The 21,350-nt window shown below is 45.6% G+C and overlaps 1 protein-coding gene across 25 annotated transcripts in view; it reads right to left on the minus strand.

Annotated features, from left to right (window-relative positions):
* The window catches only part of DLG2 (discs large MAGUK scaffold protein 2), a 901,255-nt gene that overhangs the window by 517,085 nt on the left and 362,820 nt on the right, over positions 1 to 21,350 (minus strand). Inside the window, exon 1 of one of the 25 annotated variants that reach the window (XM_083436179.1) lies at positions 12,168 to 12,317. The exons of the other annotated variants lie outside the window; for them this stretch is intronic. Coding sequence (XP_083292305.1) covers positions 12,168 to 12,302 — 135 coding nt within the window. The 5' untranslated portion in view covers positions 12,303 to 12,317. Of the gene's footprint in view, positions 1 to 12,167; positions 12,318 to 21,350 lie in introns of those variants that run through there. 25 annotated transcript variants of the gene reach the window in all.

Here is a 21,350-nt window from a genome sequence, read left to right on the forward strand (position 1 = left end):
CCCATCTGGTCCAGCCCAGCATCCTGCTCTTACATTGGCCAAGCAGATGCCTACGGAAAGCCCTTAAAAGCCAGGCATGATCTCAACAGCCCTCTAATTCCAAGCGACTGCTTTGCAGAGTCATGCTTCCCCAAAGAGTGGAGATAGATTGGTGTCATTCACATGCTATATTTGCGTATGGACTCCCCACCCCCTGCCCCCGGAAAATCTCGAAAGGTGTGGCATGTGAAATGCATCTTCACTCGTTCTCTTTCTCCTTCTCTCAGGATGGCAACCTATCCGGGGTGCTGTCAGTGCCGGATTTATGTATAAGCTAAACAAGCTATAGCTTAGGGCCCCACTCTCTTGGGGCCCCCCAAAAAATGTAAAGGGGAAAAAACCTGGATGTACACTTCCAAAATATAAGATAAAAAACAAATAATATAAAACCAACATACAGCAACAGTGTTTTGTGTTGTGTAGGCTCCTATGGTGTAAGTAATGGGCCCCACCTGCTAGCCTGCTCCCTAAAATATCACTGGTTTGATCATTTCTATATACAGGGTGCCTACATTCTGCATGGACCAGTTGCATGACAACATGTGCAAATGGCTTGAGATACCTATTAGGTCCATAAATTGCCATATAGCATATATTCAACACACAAAAACAGTGACAATTTGTTGTTGACAAAGGACAGCTGGACATATAAAGGGCCCCATTACCTTCAGTAGCTAAGTCAGGGGTCAGCAAACTTTTTCAGCAGGGAGCCGGTCCACTGTCCTTCAGACCTTGTGGGGGGCCGGACTATATTTTTTTTGGGGGGGGGAGGAATGAATGAATTCCTATGCCCGACAAATAATGGAGAGATGCATTTTAAATAAAAGGACAAATTCTACTCATGATTCTACTCATTCTACTCATTCTACTCAAACTGATTCCTGGACCGTCCGCAGGCCGGATTTAGAAGGTGATTGGGCCGGATCTGTCCCCCGGACTTCAGTTTGCCTACGCATGACTTAGGGCCTCATCAGACTTAAATCTGGCCCTGGGTGCTGTAGGAATGAGCTTCCTGCAACAGCAGGACATTGGACGGGGCGACCCCCGAGGCCGCTGACTCCAACTCTTACGATTCCCTCTTTATTAAGTTACATATTAAAACAGGTTCTCTTTCAAGTCAGCACTGTCTTGCTCATAACAAGTCCTGGTGTAAATTTAGATGAAGGAGTGCGGTTTCCATGACAATCCACTCCATAGTTACAAGCCGGCAGCTACTATCATTAAAAAATGAATCACACTGTTGCCTTAAAGGTGGGAGCAGAACAGCATTGCTGGCCCACCGATCAGCAGCGTGTCACAGGGGGTGGTGGGTATTTAATATTTTTTAAGAGGATACATTCCTCAAGAGTGCCAAAGAGAGAAATGGAAGCATATTGGTGTGTGTGTGCGCGCCCCCAATATTTCTGATGCTACCTCCAGAGTCAAAATTGCTGTTTGTTCTTCTTCATAAGTGCATTATTATTTCCCCCCTGAAGTGTGTACTTTACAGTGAACCCATTCACAAGCTTCTTTTGGAAGATTCTATTTTGAGCAAACCCACGAACAGACAAGCGAAAAAACCTCCTTTGCACATTTCAAATCCAAGTAGGAAGATGGTAGGAAGGCACAGATGCTAATTTGCTTCTTGTCTTCTCAATCTCCTTGGATGCGTTCCAAGATGAAATGACATGCTGATTTGTTTCCCAGTCACACTCCACTCGCTACTCAAAATGGTACGCTTTCTTAAACACATGCACACGACCTTCCAGCCTAAACCAGCTCTTCAAAAGATAGAGTAAAAATAAGTACCAGCTGTATTATTTCAAAGGTTGCTAACATGCTGCCTTCTATATGATGTTGGGCTTCACCTCCCATCAGCTCCTGCCAACACAGTCAATGGTCAAGGATGATGGGAGTTATAGTCCAGCAACACAGAATCATAGAAGGATAGAATTGTGGAGCTTTAAGGGATCCCCAAGGATTATCCAGTCCAACCCCCTGCAATGCATATGGAGGGCAACATTTTGGCATAGCTGTCAACCGTCCCTTATTTGGTGGGAAAGTCCCTTATCCCAGCACCGTCTCCCGCTGCTGTCCCTTATTGATGATGTCCCTTAAATTTCCCGGGTTTCAAAGCAAGCAGCTCCTTTCCCTCCCTCCCTGCCGGCCAGGGAGGAGGAAGGCTCCAACTGTGTTGCTTGGCTGCGTTGCTCACCCAATAAGGAGTCTAAGAACGACTAGGGGGTAGAGCTTGCATGCCTTGTGCCGATCAAATCGGCCGCATTGCCTGGGGACTCGCCTTTGCTCAGCGCTTCCCAGCGGAGAGGTGACGGTGGTTTTCCTTGCTGCATCCCCTTTGCTGGGTTGCTGCGCTGTGGGAACCACCGCTTGAGGCTTCATTTGGCTGCTGGATGGGCTTTCTGCCTTTGGCTCGGAGGGGCTCAGAAGTCGAACATACTTGTGCTCTGAAAATCCCTTATTCTGGCTGTTGATCCCTTATTTCCGAGGCTGCTGGTCCCTTATTTTCAAATCTGTAAGTTGACAGCTATGCATTTTGGCCATCCCAATATTACTCCTTTGACAAAGGAACAGGACAGTTTCCCCCTGTCCAAGGAAGAGTTTTGTTTTCTGGTTCTTTTATAGTTGGGCCAACGTATTTAGCTAGAGAACAACTAACTGTGCCTTCCTAACTCCTCACTGCCCACAGGCCACTTAGAAATTGCTGGTGGTCTTGGTGATTTTTCTGCCTATTGTAGCAATTGTAACGTGCTATGCTAGATGCTGTATGGTTACATTTTCCTGCTTCTTTTAGTTCCTGTATTGTCCGTGGAATACAAATTGAAATACAGTGTGAGAAATGAAAGCAGTAGTAAAAAAATACACTTAAAAATAAGTGTGAGTATTTAGTGTGGGAATGATGCAGGTCACCTGAATGAAGCCATGGACCACCCCAGCCTAGAGTAAACAGTAAGGAAACTATTGTTCAAACACTTTTTGAAAGTAAAATTCTTTTTTTTTGGGGGGGGGGGAGTTAAACCCATAACTATGATCTTTTTTTTTTAAATAATATTTATTGAGATTTTCCAGCAACATAAAACAGAACATATCCACAAAAAACAGAGAAAAAAAAAGAGCAGAAAAAGAAAAAAAAGAGGAGAAAAGAAAAACAAAAAACAAAAAACCCTCTTCCCCATCCCCCAACACAAAAATCCCAAAAAAACAAAACACAAAAATAGCCCACACAACACAAAGTCTCACATTCCCTTTTTTCCTTTAACTTGTTTCCATGGCTTCCTCCCACCTCCCTCTTTATATTCCTGATTTTAATCTAATCGGCAAATTCCCTCCAACTTTTGATACTTTTTCCCTTTTTTACCTCTTTTTTTAAAAAAAACCAATAATAATAGAAAAAGAGAATTTATCTTAAAACTTCTAGTCTTAAATTCTATAATTATATACCCTTATATCTTAATTTTTCATTTTCCTTATCTTACTCCTGGAACCAGTTAACTTCCTTCCGTCATCCCCTCAAAATACTTATTAAAACCATATTTTGTCAAATTTTACTTAATGATCTCCAATTTTTCCCCCCATCTCATCCCCCCGGTATCGGGTGCTGCCAATCCTTTTTACAAATTTTTAGAGTCTTTCCAATCCATCAATTCAGTCCATCAGCCAGGTTGCCTGGTGTCCGAGGCCTTTAAATCATCTTTCTGGCCTGTCTGGAGAGTCTTTTTCGAGCTTAAAATTATGTCCCAAACCACATTCCCCTCAACATCTCCTTTAACCTTTGTAAACAAGCTTGCCCGAACTCTGTAGTTCCTCTTGTAGACCAAAGAATTGTCCAAGGTTTGCTCCACACTCTCTTTAAGGTTGCTAAAATTCACTTCTTCAAACTTTCTCAGAGTGCCAATTTCCAAAATATATCTTATCAAACCTGTATCTCTTAGTCCATACATGGCACTCCTTTTCCAGATCTGTCCTTTAAACTCTTTACTCTCATAGTCCATTTTTTGTCCATCAACTTGAGGCTCTATTACTGTATTTTCCACCAGAGATTCCTCTTGTAAAGACGGAACCTGTTCTGTTTGATCCATATTCTTGTCAGTTGTCCTTCCTTGTTGGTTTAATTCCAGTCCTTGGGCCGAGTTTAATAGTTTTTTCCCTTCTTGGGCCAGGCTGTGCACATTTTCCTTCAAATCAGAGATGCCAAATTCCAAAATAGACAGTTTTTTTTGAAATTGCTCAAACAGAGCTGCTATTCTTCCCTCCATGTTCCCAAGTCTGTTCTTTCAATGTTATCTTACTGTCAAGGTCAGATACTTATTTAGTCTGTAAAGTTGCAGCCTGTGTGAAAGTTTCTATCCAAAAGTGTAACATTTGTAACATTCCAACATGAGTTTCTGTAACTTTCCACAGCCACCTGATTACAGTTTCCTTTAGTTATTTTTCATCCACCTTTCAAAAACAATTGTCATTTAACTCCTTTTTTCCTTTCCCAAACAGTAAGCAAAAGATTCAGTTCTCTCTTAATCCTTTTCTTCTTTATAATTCTTAGTAATTTATTTCTTGTTATAAAGATTCTTTTTCTTGTTTTGGCCGCCCGGTCCCGGGCTCGAGATGGTTAACAATAGGTTCAAAGTACCCTGCTCTGCAGGACTATAAACTGTTAAAGCAATCTCCCCCTCTTCCCTGCTTCCGAGGGGGGGTTTAAAGGGCTTAGGTGACAGATTTATTTCCTTGTGAAGTACTTTTTAGAGGCTCCAGTTCTCACGCTTTTGCCTTGATCTTTCTACAAAGTGGAAGGTGGGCTTCCTGTTTTAACCTTCCATCTGATGCCGAATTTCAGTAATTTATAATCCAATTTCCGTTTACTTACGAGAGTTTCTTTAGTCCAAATGTCCACAGGAAAAGTTAGCGCTTCCTGACAGCAGCTGTGCGGCTTCACTCCCCGAAAACAGCGATCGATCCAAAGTGCCGCGCCGCTCACCCCACGTCGCTCCGGAGCCCGTAACCGGGTCTCCCCGCGAGTAAGGGAGGCGCTACTGGCACCAGCCGGATCCCAAGTCCACGGTCTTCCTCCAACCGTGGTTTTTAGCGGGTCTCCGCCTCGCCGTAGGCGGTCAGACCCTTCTTTTCAGAGAGCAATCTCCTCCGAGACGAAGGAGGTCTGCCATTGCCAGGCGCGCCAACCCGGAAGCTTCCCATAACTATGATCTTTGTCCCTAACCCATAACTATGATCTTTGTCCCCCTGCTGTCAGAAGTGTGGCTGGTAGATTTGAGGTGCAGGGCTATTTCTGGTCTTGTGCTAAGGAATTGGTACCCTATCCAATGTTTACCACATCCAATGATGGATCTTCTGGTCCCCTTGCTACTCAACTTCACCCCCAAATATGCACTGCTCCATTGTCTCCCAAGACAGGCAGATGCCAACAACAAACCATTGCTACTCATCTTTTAGGAGGTCAGTGGACATTGTTGTGGTTGTTTAATCATTTAGTTGTGTCCGACTCTTCGTCGGATAGCCGAAGAATTGATGGTTTTGAATTATGGTGCTAGAGGAGACTCTTGAGAGTCCCATGGACTGCAAGAAGATCAAACCTCTCCATTCTGAAGGAAATCAGCCCTGAGTGCTCACTGGAAGGACAGATCCTTAAGCTGAAGCTCCAATACTTTGGCTACCTCATGAGAAGAGAAGACTCCCTGGAAAAGACCCTGATGTTGGGAAAGATGGAGGGCACAAGGAGAAGGGGACGACAGAGGACGAGATGGTTGGACAGTGTTCTCGAAGCTACAAACATGAGTCTGACCAAACTGCGGGAGGCAGTGGAAGACAGTAGGGCCTGGCGTGCTTTGGTCCATGGGGTCACAAAGTGTTGGACACGACTAAACGACTAAACAACAACAGCACTGTGATATCAGATGGCGCTGCAGAGCTGAAATCGCAACTCCATAGTATTTTAAATTGTGAGCTTTACAATGGTGGGGTTTTTTTTTCCGGGGGGGGGTGTTGCAGAGCGTTTTTTTATAGCTGTGTAGATCTAGCCTGGGTCTCATGGTAGCAGCCTGTGGGTGCTTGTGAGTAGGGAGGGCACCTTACTCAGGGCAGCCTCAAAGCTGATGCTAGCCCTTCTCCAAAGGCAGGAAGTTTTAAAACCATCAACTTGAAGGAACCATTTGCCTGACTCTGTCTCACACCTGGTCCGAGTTGTTTGCTTGCTATATAGCTTGGAACATGCAGTTAAAGCATTTTTTGAAGTCTCGTTAGCAGCAGATAACAGCATTTATACAGACAAAGCATTCCTCCACCAAAAATCCCCAACTCCAGACAGTGAGGAGGGGGTGTGCTCACATTCCATTTAAAAACACCAGCTAACTGCGTATACCTAAAATAAAAGTAAACAACAGCAGAAATTTAAGACAATCATTCCAGGTAATAAATGCAGAACTGAATTCAGAACGCACCTGGAGCAAGAACACGATCTTTCTTAGTGACAGAGAAGGGGCGAGGGGAGACAAAGAGCACAATCCCATACAGGTCTACTCACAGGTAAGTTCAATGATGTCTACTCCTATGAAAGTGTGTACAAGACTGCAGCCCAATGATTTAGCAGTTATTGCTGTACGTGCTAGAGAGCTACACACAAGCTTTAAAAAGCCTCTTTAGCAAAGGCTGTATTAAAAGTGATTTTCTGCCACACTTTGATTAAAGAGATATCATAATCTGCTCAAAACAATGAGCTGGCCAACTCACTAACACAGCATGAGGTTTTACAACCTAAGGGACGCGAGGGTTTCATTGCAGTCAACACCATGTTACCAACAGTTCAGGATTTCCACAACAGCGCAATTGTCTGCCCTTTTCTTGCACCCAAGACTACCGTCAACTTCACATAAAAATGCCTAAGAAACAATAACAGTAGGCAGTCTTGGTTTGTGAGCTCCTCCAGCACTACCTTCTCAGATCTCTTAACTATCGCAACCAGAAAGCCCATCAATCAGATTGACGGAAGACCATTAATCATGGTGCTCTCTTCTGTACAACCAGGAAGCCAACAAACTGAGCTGAGGAAACAGAGAGACTTGTGGTTGTAGCCAGTACTAGTCCTACTCAAAGCAGACCCAGTGAAGTTAACAGAATTCCAATAGTTCTACTCTGCGTAGGGTGTAGTTGGATGCAACACATGATAGGGTGGCCAAAAATGGCATGCAAGGACAAGAGGGAGATCTGTGAGGGGTGAGAGACTCTGTCTGCCATCAGAGGGTGGCTGGTTTCATCTATGTTGCCATACTTCTAGCCTAAAGAACCTTCAGAAGAAAGTTGCTGCCATAGACATTATGTGTCTATGTATTTTAATGAGCTGAACAGAGTGAAAGATTATGAGTGACGCGGGTGTGGAGAGTATATGTATGAACTTAACAGTGCTTAGTTTATCTAAATTTAGAAGACATCTGAAGGTAGCCCTGTTTAGGGAAGTTTTAAATGTTTGGTGATTTATTGCTTTATTATTATTATTATTATTATTATTATTATTATTATTCTGTTGGGAACCACCCAGAATGGCTGGGGAAACCCAGCCAGATGGGCAGGATGTAAATAATAAATTATTATTATTATTATTATTATTATTATTGTTGTTGTTGTTGTTGTTGTTATTTTGTTAATGTTAATATTGTTTCATAGATTATAAATGTGGTATTGATTTGTTAATCATATAATATAACATATGCTTCAGTTGTGATGCTTAGCATATTTTTTAGTTGTTACCTTGTTGTATGCTTGGGAAACAGGGATCGCTTATAAATGCCATCTCTAACTACTTGAAATATTTCATCAACAGAGTCTCTGAAAAATGTTACACATCACTTGGGAAGACAGGCGAACTAATGCCAGTGCACTGGAAGAAGCAAAGATCACCAGTGCCGAAGCAATGATTCTCCAACATCAACTTCATTGGACTGGTCATGTTGTGCGGATGCCTGATTATTGTCTTCCAAAGCAACTAATCAATTCTGAACTTTAAAATGGTAAGCGTAATGCTGGTGGTCGACAAAAGAGGTTTAAAAACTCTCTCAAGGCAAATCTTAAAAAATGTAGTATAAACACTGACAACTGGGAAACACTGGCCTGTGAGCGCTCCAATTGGAGAACAGCCTTTACCAAAGGTATCATGGGCTTTGAAGACGCTCGAACTCAGGATGCAGGGGAGAAACAAGCTAAGAGGAAGGCACGCTTGGCAAACCCTCACCATGATCAACTCCCACCCGGAAACCTATGTCCCCACTGTGGAAGGACATGTGGATCCAGAATTGACCTCCACAGTCACTTACGGACTCACTGTTAAAACCATATTTATGAAAGATGATCTTACTCGGCTATGAGTGATCGTCAAAGAAGAAGAAGATATATTTTAATTGCTTCACTGACAATTTGTTAATTATTCTATATGATTTGTGCTGCATTTGTGATGTTCTATCATGTCACTGCTACTTATTGTTTGTGAGCCACTCTGAGATTCATTTGAATGAAAAGCAACATTGAAATATAATGAATCAATCCATTAAATCAATAATTCAACGGCCAAAAACTACCACCAAATCCACACACGTACACTCAGCCTAGTGCAAAGGTGATTTTGATTGTAGCCTAATTTCTTTATTTAAAAAGGTCAGGAGCAAAGTTGTCAAGCATTGTTGATGTGGACCAGATAATAGCCGAGGGCTATCCTAAATTTGAAAAATGTGACATCCCAAATCCAGGTCTTCTTCCTATGTCTCTATACAAGCATGACTGAATGTGAAATTGCAGACTGAGAAAAGAACTCAATCCAAAATGCTACAGAAAATAATTATGACTAAAGAAAAAGCCAGTTCGAAGCAACTTTCTGCTAAAAAAAGTATCACTGGGGCATGGACGCACAACCATTTTGAGTCCTCAACAGAACCAGGGACCACTTTCATGGAAATTAATTGTGTTTCTTTGGGGGCACACAAAGAAGACATAAGACATGGGGTGGGAAGAGGGGTTATTGGTTATTTTTTAGTCTTGTATTTTTACGTCGTGAACTGCCCTGAGATCTACAGATGGAGGTTCAAAATTTAATAATGATAATAATAAATGATGATGATGATGAAAAGCTTTGCAGCTACTGGGAGTGAAGATGAAATTGCAATGAGCAGCTCTTCTGCATTGTCTCCTGTAACATCCCAGAGGGAACTATGCTACATCCTGGCACAGTGTGATTCCCACAGGCATTGTTAGGAAGGAAAAATGTGGCTCCTTGCATTGGTAATTCCCACTGGGTCACTAACAGATTGTTCAGTCCAGCTCTGCCGCTGCTTCAACAGGAACTCTTTAAAAAAAAGATCGGGGGGGGGGGACTTCTGTAGTGACAGTATGCCCTGATGCATTGACTAGCACTAATCTGTAAAGGTTGTTGGGAAAGATTGAGGGCACAAGGAGAAGGGGACGACAGAGGACGAGATGGCTGGACAGTGTTCTCGAAGCTACGAACATGAGTTTCTCCAAACTGCGGGAGGCAGTGAAAGACAGGAGTGCCTGGCGTGCTCTGGTCCATGGGGTCACGAAGGGTCAGACACGACTAAATGATTAAACAACAACAATCTGTAAAGGTAAAGGTCAAGGGACCCCTGACCATTAGGTCCAGGCGTGGCTGACTCTGTGGTTGCGGCACTCATCTCGCTTTATTGGCCGACAGAGCTGGCGTACAGCTTCCGGGTCATGTGGCCAGCATGACTAAGCTGCTTCTGGCGAACCAGAGCAGCGCACGGAAACGCCGTTTACCTTCCCGCCGGAGCGGTACCTATTTATCTACTTGCACTTTGATGTGCTTTAGAACTGCTAGGTTGGCAGGAGCAGGGACTGAGCAATGGGAGCTCACTCCGTCGGGGGGGTTCGAACCGCCGACCTTCTGATCGGCAAGTCCTAGGCTCTGTGGTTTAACCCACAGCACCACCCGTGTCCCCAGCACTAATCTGAACCTACCACAAAAAGTAAAATTCATCTGCCTTCCCAAAGCACTGCTGTTATTCAATAGCCCTTTAACCTCCATCCCCAAAACTGGTCTGGGCAATTTGTCTGGGCAGTTGGGTGAAGTCTCCAGGAGATCTGTAGTGAGGCGTTGTCAATACCCAGTCAACACCCAATGAAGGTATAGTGGGTGAGCGGTTCTCAGGTCCAGGATTTCAAAGGACGTCCTGCTCTAGAAGGAGTTGCACTCCTCTGTATGGAGCACAGCTTGTGGGTACTTCTAGAGCCATTTGTATCTCTGGAAGCAAAGGTGACTTCAATGGCTGGGAGTGCCTATTTCCACCTACAGCTGGTTGGCCAGCTGTGGATTTCCCTGGACAGGGATAACCGGTCCCAGTTACATACACTCCAGCAGCAACTAGGGAGGCAGTTGGAGCCTTGGATGACAAAGGAGTCAAAGGTGTGCTAGAGAAGGATAAGGAGATTGCAGAAAAGTTGAATGAGATTTTTTGCATCTTCCTTCCTTCCTTCCTTCCTTCCTTCCTTCCTTCCTTCCTTCCTTCCTTCCTTCACCACTGGCAGCTGCTATCCTCCCCATGGACCCATGACACAATTTGATGATACAGCATCATTCACAGGTGTCATGTTCTGGTCCATTATTGGGTCCTACAACGAAAGAGGGAAGTCTCTTCAAAGGTTGCAGGACTACAGACAGCTCCAAGTAAACAACTTGCTTTTGCAAATGCTGGGAGCACACAGAGGCCTTTTAAGCTTCTGTCTCTAGACCACCTTCTACAGCAGGCTTCCTCAACCTTGGCCCTCCAGATGTTTTGGAGACTACAATTCCCAGCATCCCTGACCACTGGTCCTGCTAGCTAGGGATCATGGGAGTTGTAGGCCAAAAAACATCTGGAGGAAAGCAGCTGAGGAAGCCTGTTCTACAGGCTCCACTCCCTTGTAGAAAACTAAGCTATCTATCAATCAGCCTGGTCTCTGACTGAGCTCCTCAAAAGCCATTTGGAGAACTACTAGAGGGTAATGGCATGTGGTCATAACAGTGCAGCTTTAACCAAGGTACCAGTTGAGGGAGGGGGGCTAAGGCCTTTAAGGTAAAGGTAAAGGTACCCCTGCCCGTACGGGCCAGTCTTGACAGACTCTAGGGTTGTGCGCCCATCTCACTCAAAGAGGCCGAGGGCCAGCGCTGTCCGAATACACTTCCGGGTCACGTGGCCAGCGTGACATCGCTGCTCTGGCGAGCCAGAGCCGCACACGGAAACGCCGTTTACCTTCCCGCTAGTAAGCGGTCCCTATTTATCTACTTGCACCCAGGGGTGCTTTCGAACTGCTAGGTTGGCAGGCGCTGGGACCTAACAACGGGAGCGCACCCCGTCGCGGGGATTCGAACCGCCGACCTCTTGATCGGCAAGCCCTAGGTGCTGAGGCTTTAACCCACAGCGCCACCCGCGTCCCAAGGCCTTTAAGACCCAGGTTCAAATCCCCACCCAGCCAAGAAGGTCCCTAGATGGTTTTGACTAGTTTCCCCTCTATCCCTCTCCCTCCCTGCTTCCTACCTCACAAGGTTATTATTAAAATGAAAACAGGAGAGAAGATAAATCTGTATGCTGCTATGAGTACCTTTAAGGAAGGGTTAAAGAAGCATCTTGTGACAAACAGATATCTAACATTGGTAGAAGCAACTCCCCAAAAATATGCTTGGGCAAGAAGCTGCACCTGTTGAATCTCAGCCCATCATGCTTGCCTTCAAGATAGAGGAGCCCTCTCTCTCCCCAGCGTGCTAATTTTAAAAAGTCAAACAAAGCCTTGTTAGGCCGGAAGGTAGCCCTAGACGGGAAAGCAAAGCTACTGATTTCAGCCATGTGCAATTAGCTCTTCCAGGAACACAGGGGTGGCAATGCCCCTCCATCTCCACTTCCCTCCTCCAATAAACTTGAGCAGAGAAATAAGTTTTAACAACCACCAGCCAGACGACTCTTTGCTCCCTTGCCGAGAACTGCGTTCTGTTTATACGACGGGGGTGGGGAGGAAGCCGCAACAGAAAAGGGCCATAATTCGGCATTGCAGCACCCTCGGCACTTTCGCCCCCTGAGCAGGTGTGCCTTGAAAGAGCAGCTCTGCATTCACGACAGGAGCCTTACCTGGGGGGGACTGCCCTCTCCACTCTGTAGCTCCTGCAATGCTGACGACTTGTCTGGAGCCAGCTTCCAAGAGAAGCAGAACAGCCAGGCAGGGCAAAGCTGGCTTGTGGGCTGTGCTGCCGCAGAAGCATCCATCTTAGGTCCAGGCAAGGAAGGCAGGGGGGAAAACACTGGGACCAGCTCCACTTTTAAAGCCACAGAGCATCTGCGGAGCTGGGTGTGCAATACTACTACTACAGCAAGGAGTGCTCTCAATACTATGTGCTCCCCCAACTGTTTCCCTAGCCTCCACCTCTTCCATTATGACTGCAATACACAAACCACTTAAGCTGGCGTGTGCATTACTAAGCAGATTACTTGGAACTGAGTTCCTTTCCTGTCAATAGGCACAGTTTCCACGCTGTGTGTTTAATCTGGGGGGTTCATACTGCAAAATGCTGGACACCCCCCTTGCATTGCCTTAGCTGTGCCTTTTTTATGCACAATGCCTACCACTCTCTGATAAGGTTGCCAACTTTTGGGGAAGGACAGGCTTGGCCTGCTCCTGTGTCTTTAATGGGGATTTGGCCCAGAGCAATCAACAGGCAATGCCTTTCGTAGCTTGCAGATTAAACCTTATCGCCAGCTAATTGTGGAGGAGTTTGAGGAGGAGGAGTTTGGATTTGATATCCCGCTTTATCACTACCCGATGGTGTCTCAAAGCGGCTAACAATCTCCTTTCCCTTCCTCCCCCCCACAACAAACACTCTGTGAGGTGAGTGGGGCTGAGAGACTTCAGAGAAGTGTGACTGGCCCAAGGTCACCCAGCAGCTGCATGTGGAGGAGCGGAGACGCGAACCCGGTTCCCCAGATTACGAGACTACCGCTCTTAACCACTACAACACACTGGCTCTCACACTGGCAGAGGAAACTGCTGTTAAAGGGTTAAAGGCTGCAGCAGGCTGGTTCAGAAACTAGCTGTCCTGCTGGGTTCTGCTTATGAGCGCTAATAAACGATCATGCTTTGTCCATTGGTATGCATTGAAAAGCAGACTTGCTATGAAGTTTCAGGAGAGCAAAGTAGGGTGTGGAGTAGTGGGGTTTGGTTCCCAACTAAATATCCACGGCAAAGATATTGCCACTGTTGCTACAGCAAAATTAAACAGAGGCACTTTCGCAAAATCGTACCGCTACGTGAGGAACATGCATTATATTTTCTAGTATGTCAGGCTGAGATAGAAGGAGGAGGATCAAAGTTACAAGAAAAGTGGTAGCTTTTTATTTTCTTTTTCAAGGTCCATGCTTTTGCAATAATAATAATAATAATAATAATAATAATAATAATAATAATAATAATAATAATAATAATTTATTATTTATAACCCGCCCATCTGGCTGGGCTTCCAACAAAATATTAAAATACCGTAATACATCAAACATTAAAAGCTTCCCTAAACAGGGCTGCCTTCAGATGTCTGGTAGTTGTTCTCTTTGACATCTGGTGGTGGAACTCTTTACTATGATCATGAGTGCAGTGGAGAACCTAACATGCTTCAGGCATTAAGGCAGGCACCCCCAAACTCAACCCTCCAGATGTTTTGGGACTACAACTCCCATCATCCCTAGCTAACAGGACCAGTGGTCAGGGATGATGAGAATTGTGGTCCCAAAACATCTGGAGGGCCAAGTTTGGGGATGCCTGCATTAAGGGATCCTGAGTATGTTGCTGTTGGCATCCACCTGTCTTGAGAGACAATGGAGTGCCCCTCACTTCCCTCTTCAGCACATGCAGAAACGGCCTTTTTGACCATTGGACCCACTATTGGTCTCAGTTTTGTTCACATTTCAGTAAGAAATGACTTAATTCACACTTCTCGAACCAGTACAATTACCCTTTGAAATTCTCCCGTCTCCTAATTTCTGGGATACAGTTGCCAGCTTCTTCTTTTTTAAACCAGTCCTGCTCCTGCGCCTTGAAGAGCACACAGAGTCACCAAAATTGAACAGATGACGCTTTTCTGATCCCTGAAATTGCCATGCCAGCCAAAACTCCATCAGCTACATTTCTGAGCATTAGGCTGCTGCTTCAGCAACAGGAGCTGGATGAATTAAAAAGCTTGGCAACCCTATAGACGCCTCACTGATTTTTAATGCTGAGGAATGCTGAGATTTTAATGCTGAGGAATACATTTCACCTACTGCTGCTCTACAAGCCGTTTGTTCTCCTACGGAAGCATTCCTTTTTCCTGTCTCTTATATACTGGATTTTGCCTACACGATAAGCACACGCATGTAGAAGGAACAAGCTCCCTGGTTTTCAATCGGGAGCAATGGCCTATTGTGCCACTGAATGGAAGTGGAGCGGTTTAACTGATCAATTGCTTTCTCTCTCATGCATCTCAGGAATTCGCTGATGACCCATGAATTTCTGCAAACTGAGGGACAAAAAAGTAAAGAAATCATAAACAAAGATCCCAGTAACAGGGCCCAATATTTGCTGCCTATGGCAAAGGAACGGGCTCTAATTGGGAGTGTGCATTGTATATTTTGTCACATAAATCAAAGGGTTGCTGGTTGGAATGTGCTCTCAAAGCTGCATTAGTTTCAGCAGTCTCCCATGGCTTCTTCCTTCACCTCAAGTTTAGACAAAATTATATTAGGAATAGGGCCGGCCCTAACATTAGGAAGAATGAGGTGGCTGCCTCAGGTGGTAGATGATAAAAGGCAGGGAGTGGACAGAGATGACTGGTTGCTGTTCTTGGGTGCGTTGGGTGCACTGTTTTTCTACCTTGTATCCTCAGATGCTGTTGGACTACACCTCCCATCATTCTAGACAATTTTTACAGGGAATGTTGGTGGCTGAACCTGGGACGTTCTGCATGGCCTTTCCATGAGGAAGATTTCAGAGCAAAGATCAGGAATTTAAAACAAGCCCTGAAGGAATGCAGTGTCCATGTGTCCCTTAAAATAGCTTAAATAAAATACCAGGAGTATAATATTTGCTGTCTAGTTGTTGGCAAATACAGTGGTACCTCGGGTTACATACGCTTTAGGTTACATACGCTTCAGGTTACAGACTCCACTAACCCAGAAACAGTGCTTCAGGTTAAGAACTTTGCTTCAGGATGAGAACAGAAATCGTGCTCCGACGGCGCAGCAGGAGGCCCCATTAGCTAAAGTGGTGCTTCAGGTTAAGAACCGTTTCAGGTTAAGAATGGACCTCCAGAACGAATTAAGTATGTAACCTGAGGTACCACTGTATAAGTTGTTGTTTTAAAGCAACCTAAGAGAACAAAACCTCAGCGCCTAGGACTTGCCAATCGCATGGTCGGCGGTTCGAATCCCCGCTGCGGGGTGCGCTCCCATCGTTCGGTCCCAGCGCTGCCAACCTAGCAGTTCAAAAGCACCCCCGGGTGCAAGTAGATAAATAGGGACCGCTTACCAGCGGGAAGGTAAACGGCGTTCCGTGTGCTGCGCTGGCTCGCCAGATGCAGCTTGTCACGCTGGCCATGTGACCTGGAAGTGTCTGCGGACAGCGCTGGCTCCTGGCCTATAGAGTGAGATGAGCGCACAACCCTACACTGGCCCGTACGGGCAGGAGTACCTTTACCTTTACCTTTACCTTTAAGAGAACAAAGACATACAGTAATATCAATCATCTGCATGCAGTGCGAGGTTAGTTTGATTTCTAAGGTTGTGTCCTCAGCGGCAAAGGTTAAAGAGCAGTCTAATGAGTTCCCAGCCCACTGCTTCATTAGTGTCTCATTAAGGTTTGTTGCCACTGAGACTATTTGGATACACACAGCAACATTCACAATTAATATGTCGCAACTACCAGGCCCAATGTAGACATTTGTCCAATTGCTGTTCTATTCTCCTACTGGGATGAAGATATGCAAAAATGCAATGGGTATAAGGACCAGGTTTAAAACCCAGCAAGTTTGGGCACAATGGGAAGAATCTCCCTGCCTCCCGTCTGGTATCACCCGTTCACCACCACCCATATAGACCAGCATTCAGTGGTAGCAAGCCTCAACCTCTTGCAAAAAGTGTGCCCTCTCCACTTCTTGAGCTAACCAGCAGTGATAGGTAGGTTGGGCGAATGTGGCTCAGGGTACTTAAGAGAGTGGCTAAGAACCTGCCATGTTGCTTGTACTACCAGGTTGACTGAATTAAGGTCAACCACTGTGTTGTTAATATGGAGCAGGGAAAAGCCTCCACCTCCACAACTGGCAATCTACGGTTCCCTTCCCAAAATTCTCACTCAGTCCCCAGACAGCGACTAGCTAATCCTGAACTGAAACAAATGGCGGCTGGGTGGGTAGACTGAAGTGGTGCCAAGAAGCCAACATTGAGGCCCACATTGCATGGCTCCACTCTGTCCTCGTGCAGATAGGGGCAAATCTGCACCTGCTAGAGCACAAAAAATGTCTCCTTTGTTCATTCTGCAGTTCTCAACTTTCCTAGCATCACCAGCTTTTGCACTCGTCTCCTGTGGCTGCCTCTTTAGCAGCAACTGGCTGTGCGCCAACTAGCAATGTAATGCTTTGTCTGCTCATTTTTATATATATCTACTCTTTGCAAAAGATACAGGAGTACAATAGGGCTGGTTTTCTTCCTTCTCCAATTGGCAACGCTGCCATTTACAAGGCATGGATTTGGATCCTAAAGACAGTTAATTTAAGAAAGTTCACAGAAGGGAAGCACCCAGTTCCCTCATCCCTCCTGAAGCCACATGCAGCCCTCCCAAAAACCTCACTCTGGGGGGCATCAGGGGGCCTTTCTGAACAATGTGAAATGTGGTTGTTGTTGTTTAGTCATTTAGTTGTGTCCGACTCTTTGTGACCCCATGGATCAGAGCACGCCAGGCACTCCTGTCTTCCACCGCCTCCCGCAGTTTGGTCAAACTCATGCTGGTACCTTCGAGAACACTGTCCAACCATCTCATCCTCTGTCGTCCCCTTCTCCTTGTGCCCTCCATCTTTCCCAACATCAGGGTCTTTTCCAGGGAGTCTTCTCTTCTCATGAGGTGGCCAAAGTATTGGAGCCTCAGCTTCAGGATCTGTCCTTCCAGTGAGCACTCAGGGCTGATTTCCTTAAGAATGGATAGGTTTGATCTTCTTGCAGTCCATGGGACTCTCAAGAGTCTCCTCCAGCACCATAATTCAAAAGCATAAATTCTTCAGCGATCAGCCTTCCTTATGGTACAGCTCTCACTTCCATACATCACTACTGGGAAAACCATAGCTTTAACTATACGGACCTTTGTCGGCAAGGGGATGTCTCCAAACAACACAATATAGGAGGCAAGAATTTTCCAAAATCAGACAGAGGTGCACTCAACTTTGTTTTCGTAAAGTTTGAGTTATCCTAGGATCCAAGCTATTACATACAGAATCATCATCATCAGTCATCATCACCATCATCTACCCTTCACTATGGGGTCCCAGGGGAGGTTGTAACAATTTAAAAACACAATATTAAAATCAGTTAAAACATGGACCTGCCAGGCTAGCTATGCACAACCAGACCCGCAGGTGTGGAAAATCACTAAGCGCAAGTCTGAACTCTCATAGCTTGACCTTTTCTTCCAGGGATCTGTGTTTAACATGTGCATGGCACAGAGACATCTACTAGGGAATGGTCTTTTCTTAAAGTGCATTGCAAAGCATGGGATGGTTTTACCTGTTGAGAGGCACAGGAATTATGGCAGAGAAAAGAAAAGAAAAGCAGCCCTGTGACATTTCCACGTCAAAACTGGATAGCCGATTAATATAGGCACAGCGTCACCCTCAGTCTACATTTCTCATGGTGCTTCGTAGGAAGCCACGATAATGAAAGCATTTTCTAGGAAGGAGAGACTGCTGATTCATAGATCTCAGCCCATCCCTTGATTGCTCCACAATTTATCACTGTCAGACAAAGATGTGAGCTGACTCAGTAGAAAAATGCTGCTTTTGAGATGGCATCAGCTTACGTGAAAAATTCCTTTGTGGTGCTAGGCCAAGACTGGTTTGCTAAGCCTACAACAGCCCATGTCCTCACTTGATGCAAACATGAAGTAGCCCACTCGAGTGGTGAGATGTCAAAGAGGAAAGGACTTCTGCAAACTACATCTGCTGATGTAGGTTCTCATGCAGATAATACCTGCTGAAATCCACTCATCTGCACAACTCTTAAGACTCCAGGAGGTATTTCCTCTCTTCCACCCACCCACCCTGAAATCCACCCTGATACGATCTCAGAGAAACTGCTTGTATTGCATACCCTCCAACATTTCTCCAATGAAAATAGGGATGTCCTAACTAAAAGCAGGATATTCCAGGATCAAATCAGAAATTGGGACAGCTTCTGTAAATCTTGGACTGTCTCTGGGAAATAGGGACATTTGTAGGGTCTGGTATGGAGGGTCATTTAATCCAGGTATGTTCCAAGGTGTTTATTGTGCATCACCTGCATAAATGAACAGGAACTGATGCCCCCACGTAATTAATCAGGTGAGACATCCCTGCCAACTTTTGTCAGATAAAAATAATGTCATAATGCCTTCCGCAGCTCCCAGCTGGTTGCCCAGGAAAGTACTGTATTTTTCACTCTATAAGACGCACCAGACCACAAGACGCACCTAGTTTTTGGAAGAGGAAAACAAGAAAAAAAATATTCTGAATCTCAGAAGCCAGTACAGCAAGAGGGATCGCTGTGCAATGAAAGCAGCTATCCCTCTTGCTGTTGTGGCTTCTGGGATAGCTGCGCAGCCTGCATTCGCTCCATAAGACGCACACATTTCCCCTTTTTAGGAGGGAAAAAGTGAGTCTTATAGAGCAAAAAATACAGTATAAAGACAAGGAAAAGTTTCTTACCATCCTTTTTTATTTCAATATTACAGAGAGTAGCTATAGAACCCAGCCTCTTGGATAATGGCACTGTCCCAAGTGAATCTCCACACACAGCCCATCTCACCCACTTCCTCATTCATCACTATGGGTGATCATCATCATTCTATGGGTGCTGCTACGTGCCCTCTGTCTTCAAGGTCTTTGCTCTTCTACTTTTAAGGCTCGCTGGGTTCTGGGAGATGGGGGGTGGTGGTCTGGAATGCTTTCTAAAGACACCGGGTCAGCCAGCTGCTGTTCTGGTCCTGCCTCCTCCTCTCCCATTATTTCCTAACCTTGCCCCTCATCTGTGTCTGAGCTTGTTGGGATGTGTCCGGGGAGACGGGGGCAATTGGCAGGCCCCCAGCTGGCTCCAGCCCTCCAGACGGCAGCCGGGCGAACTCCAGTTCTCAGAACAGCATCAAAAACTGCGACTCAAGCCTCAGAGACCTTTAGGGACTGAGCATGCAAGCCAGCAGAGATAAGAACTCTTTACAACAGAAGTAGTGGACAGAGGCATATTTACAAGCATTTATTCAGCAGCAGGACAAAGGAAAAACATGTCTGCTTCCGTTCGTGTCCAAGCAAACAGCATAGGCAAAAACTATATACAATGGAAGTTCCCAGCAGACTGCGCTGGAAGTAAACAGACATGTGACACACAACAACTCCACACGCCTTTTCTGAAGGTGGAACGGAACTATATCCTAACAGAGCTGTGACCTCCCTCAAACTCCTTTTGTAAATCTAAACTGTCTTCCTTTTCCTCCTCCCTGGAAGGGTCAGGATGGGTAGACGGTCTCCACCATTCCTCCTCAGCCCAGTCCCTAACAAATAATTTTACATGAAATTAAAGTTTCTTCTAAGGGATTTTACTAGGAATCATAGAATCATAGAATCATAGAGTTGGAAGAGACCACAAGGGCCATTGAGTCCAACTCCCTGCCAAGCAGGAGTGTGGGAAAAGGAGGCCCCTAGCCCCCTTTTATTCTCCTGCCCCCTTCAGTGCAGGGGGGCTGCAGAGAAGACAGAAGAGGTGGGTGGGCTGTGGAGGAAGAGGAGGTAGCAGGCAGGGGCTGCAGAAGAGGCAGCGGCGGAGGGACGCCATGTTCTGTTTGGTCTCAAGCCACAAAAAACCATAAGCCAGCCTTGCTTATGTATGTATGTTTACTTACAGTAGCAGCAATGCCCAATTAATTCAATGGCGGTTACAGGAAAGTGGGTACAAGACCGCAGCCGCTGTATTTGTTTGGTTGCCTTTGGAGCTCTGAGCTGGTGAAACATGTAGCTCTTCACAGAAATCAACTCCCGGTTTAATTTGTAATTCTCTTTCTTTCCTCTTTGACAGCCTAATAGAAACATTAAATCTTATTTCCCCAAAGAAATGCCTTTTATGATGCAGCGGCAAGGATAGTGAGAAAAATTGGTCTGCACAGAGCCTGGAATGCGTCCATTTCTGACTATTGCATTTTTCACCAGGTGAAGGAGCTAAAGGAACACAAATGATCGCAGACGGGAGCTCAATGCAGATAATTCACCCGAAGTCTTTGCTATTTTTCTTTTTGAAATGCATTCTGCTTACAGATCGTAGCTCGGTATAAACTCTTCCCTTAGGACTTGAGGGGACAGCGATCCCTTCAGAACACTCAGATTCTACATCATGAAGGCTGCTTAGTTGTAGAGACTGAACATAGTAAGGTGCTGGAGTAAGAAGACTTAGGAGGAGGGCTAAGGAATATTACGTGAAATAGTAAAAGGTAAAGGTACCCCTGCCCGTACGGTCCAGTCTTGACAGACTCTAGGGTTGTGCGCCCATCTCACTCAAGAGGCCGGGGGCCAGCGCTGTCCGGAGACACTTCCAGGTCACGTGGCCAGCATGACATCGCTGCTCTGGCGAGCCAAAGCCGCACACAGAAACGCCGTTTACCTTCCCGCTAGTAAGCGGTCCCTATTTATCTACTTGCCCCGGGGGTGCTTTCGAACTGCTAGGTTGGCAGGCGCTGGGACCGAACAACGGGAGCGCACCCCACCGCAGGGATTCGAACCGCCGACCTTTTGATCGGCAAGCCCTAGGCGCTGAGGCTTTTACCCACAGCGCCACCCGCGTCCCACGTGAAATAGTAGGAGGCATGAAAAAGGCAATTCCTTATTTGTTTGTTTGTTTGCTCTATTTAATAATAAGCTACTGAAGATGCACGTAGGTTGCAGCCCACTTACCTGGGAGTAAGCCCCACCCAATCCAATAGCCTTAGTTCTGCAGAGACAAGGCTAGGATTCTGCTGTCAGTCATTACACAGAAATCCAAGAGGCTGCACTACACTGAGTCAGATCC

This window comes from Podarcis tiliguerta (genome assembly GCF_965153285.1).
Source record: "Podarcis tiliguerta genome assembly, chromosome: 4".
Classification (NCBI taxonomy): Eukaryota; Metazoa; Chordata; class Lepidosauria; order Squamata; family Lacertidae; genus Podarcis; species Podarcis tiliguerta.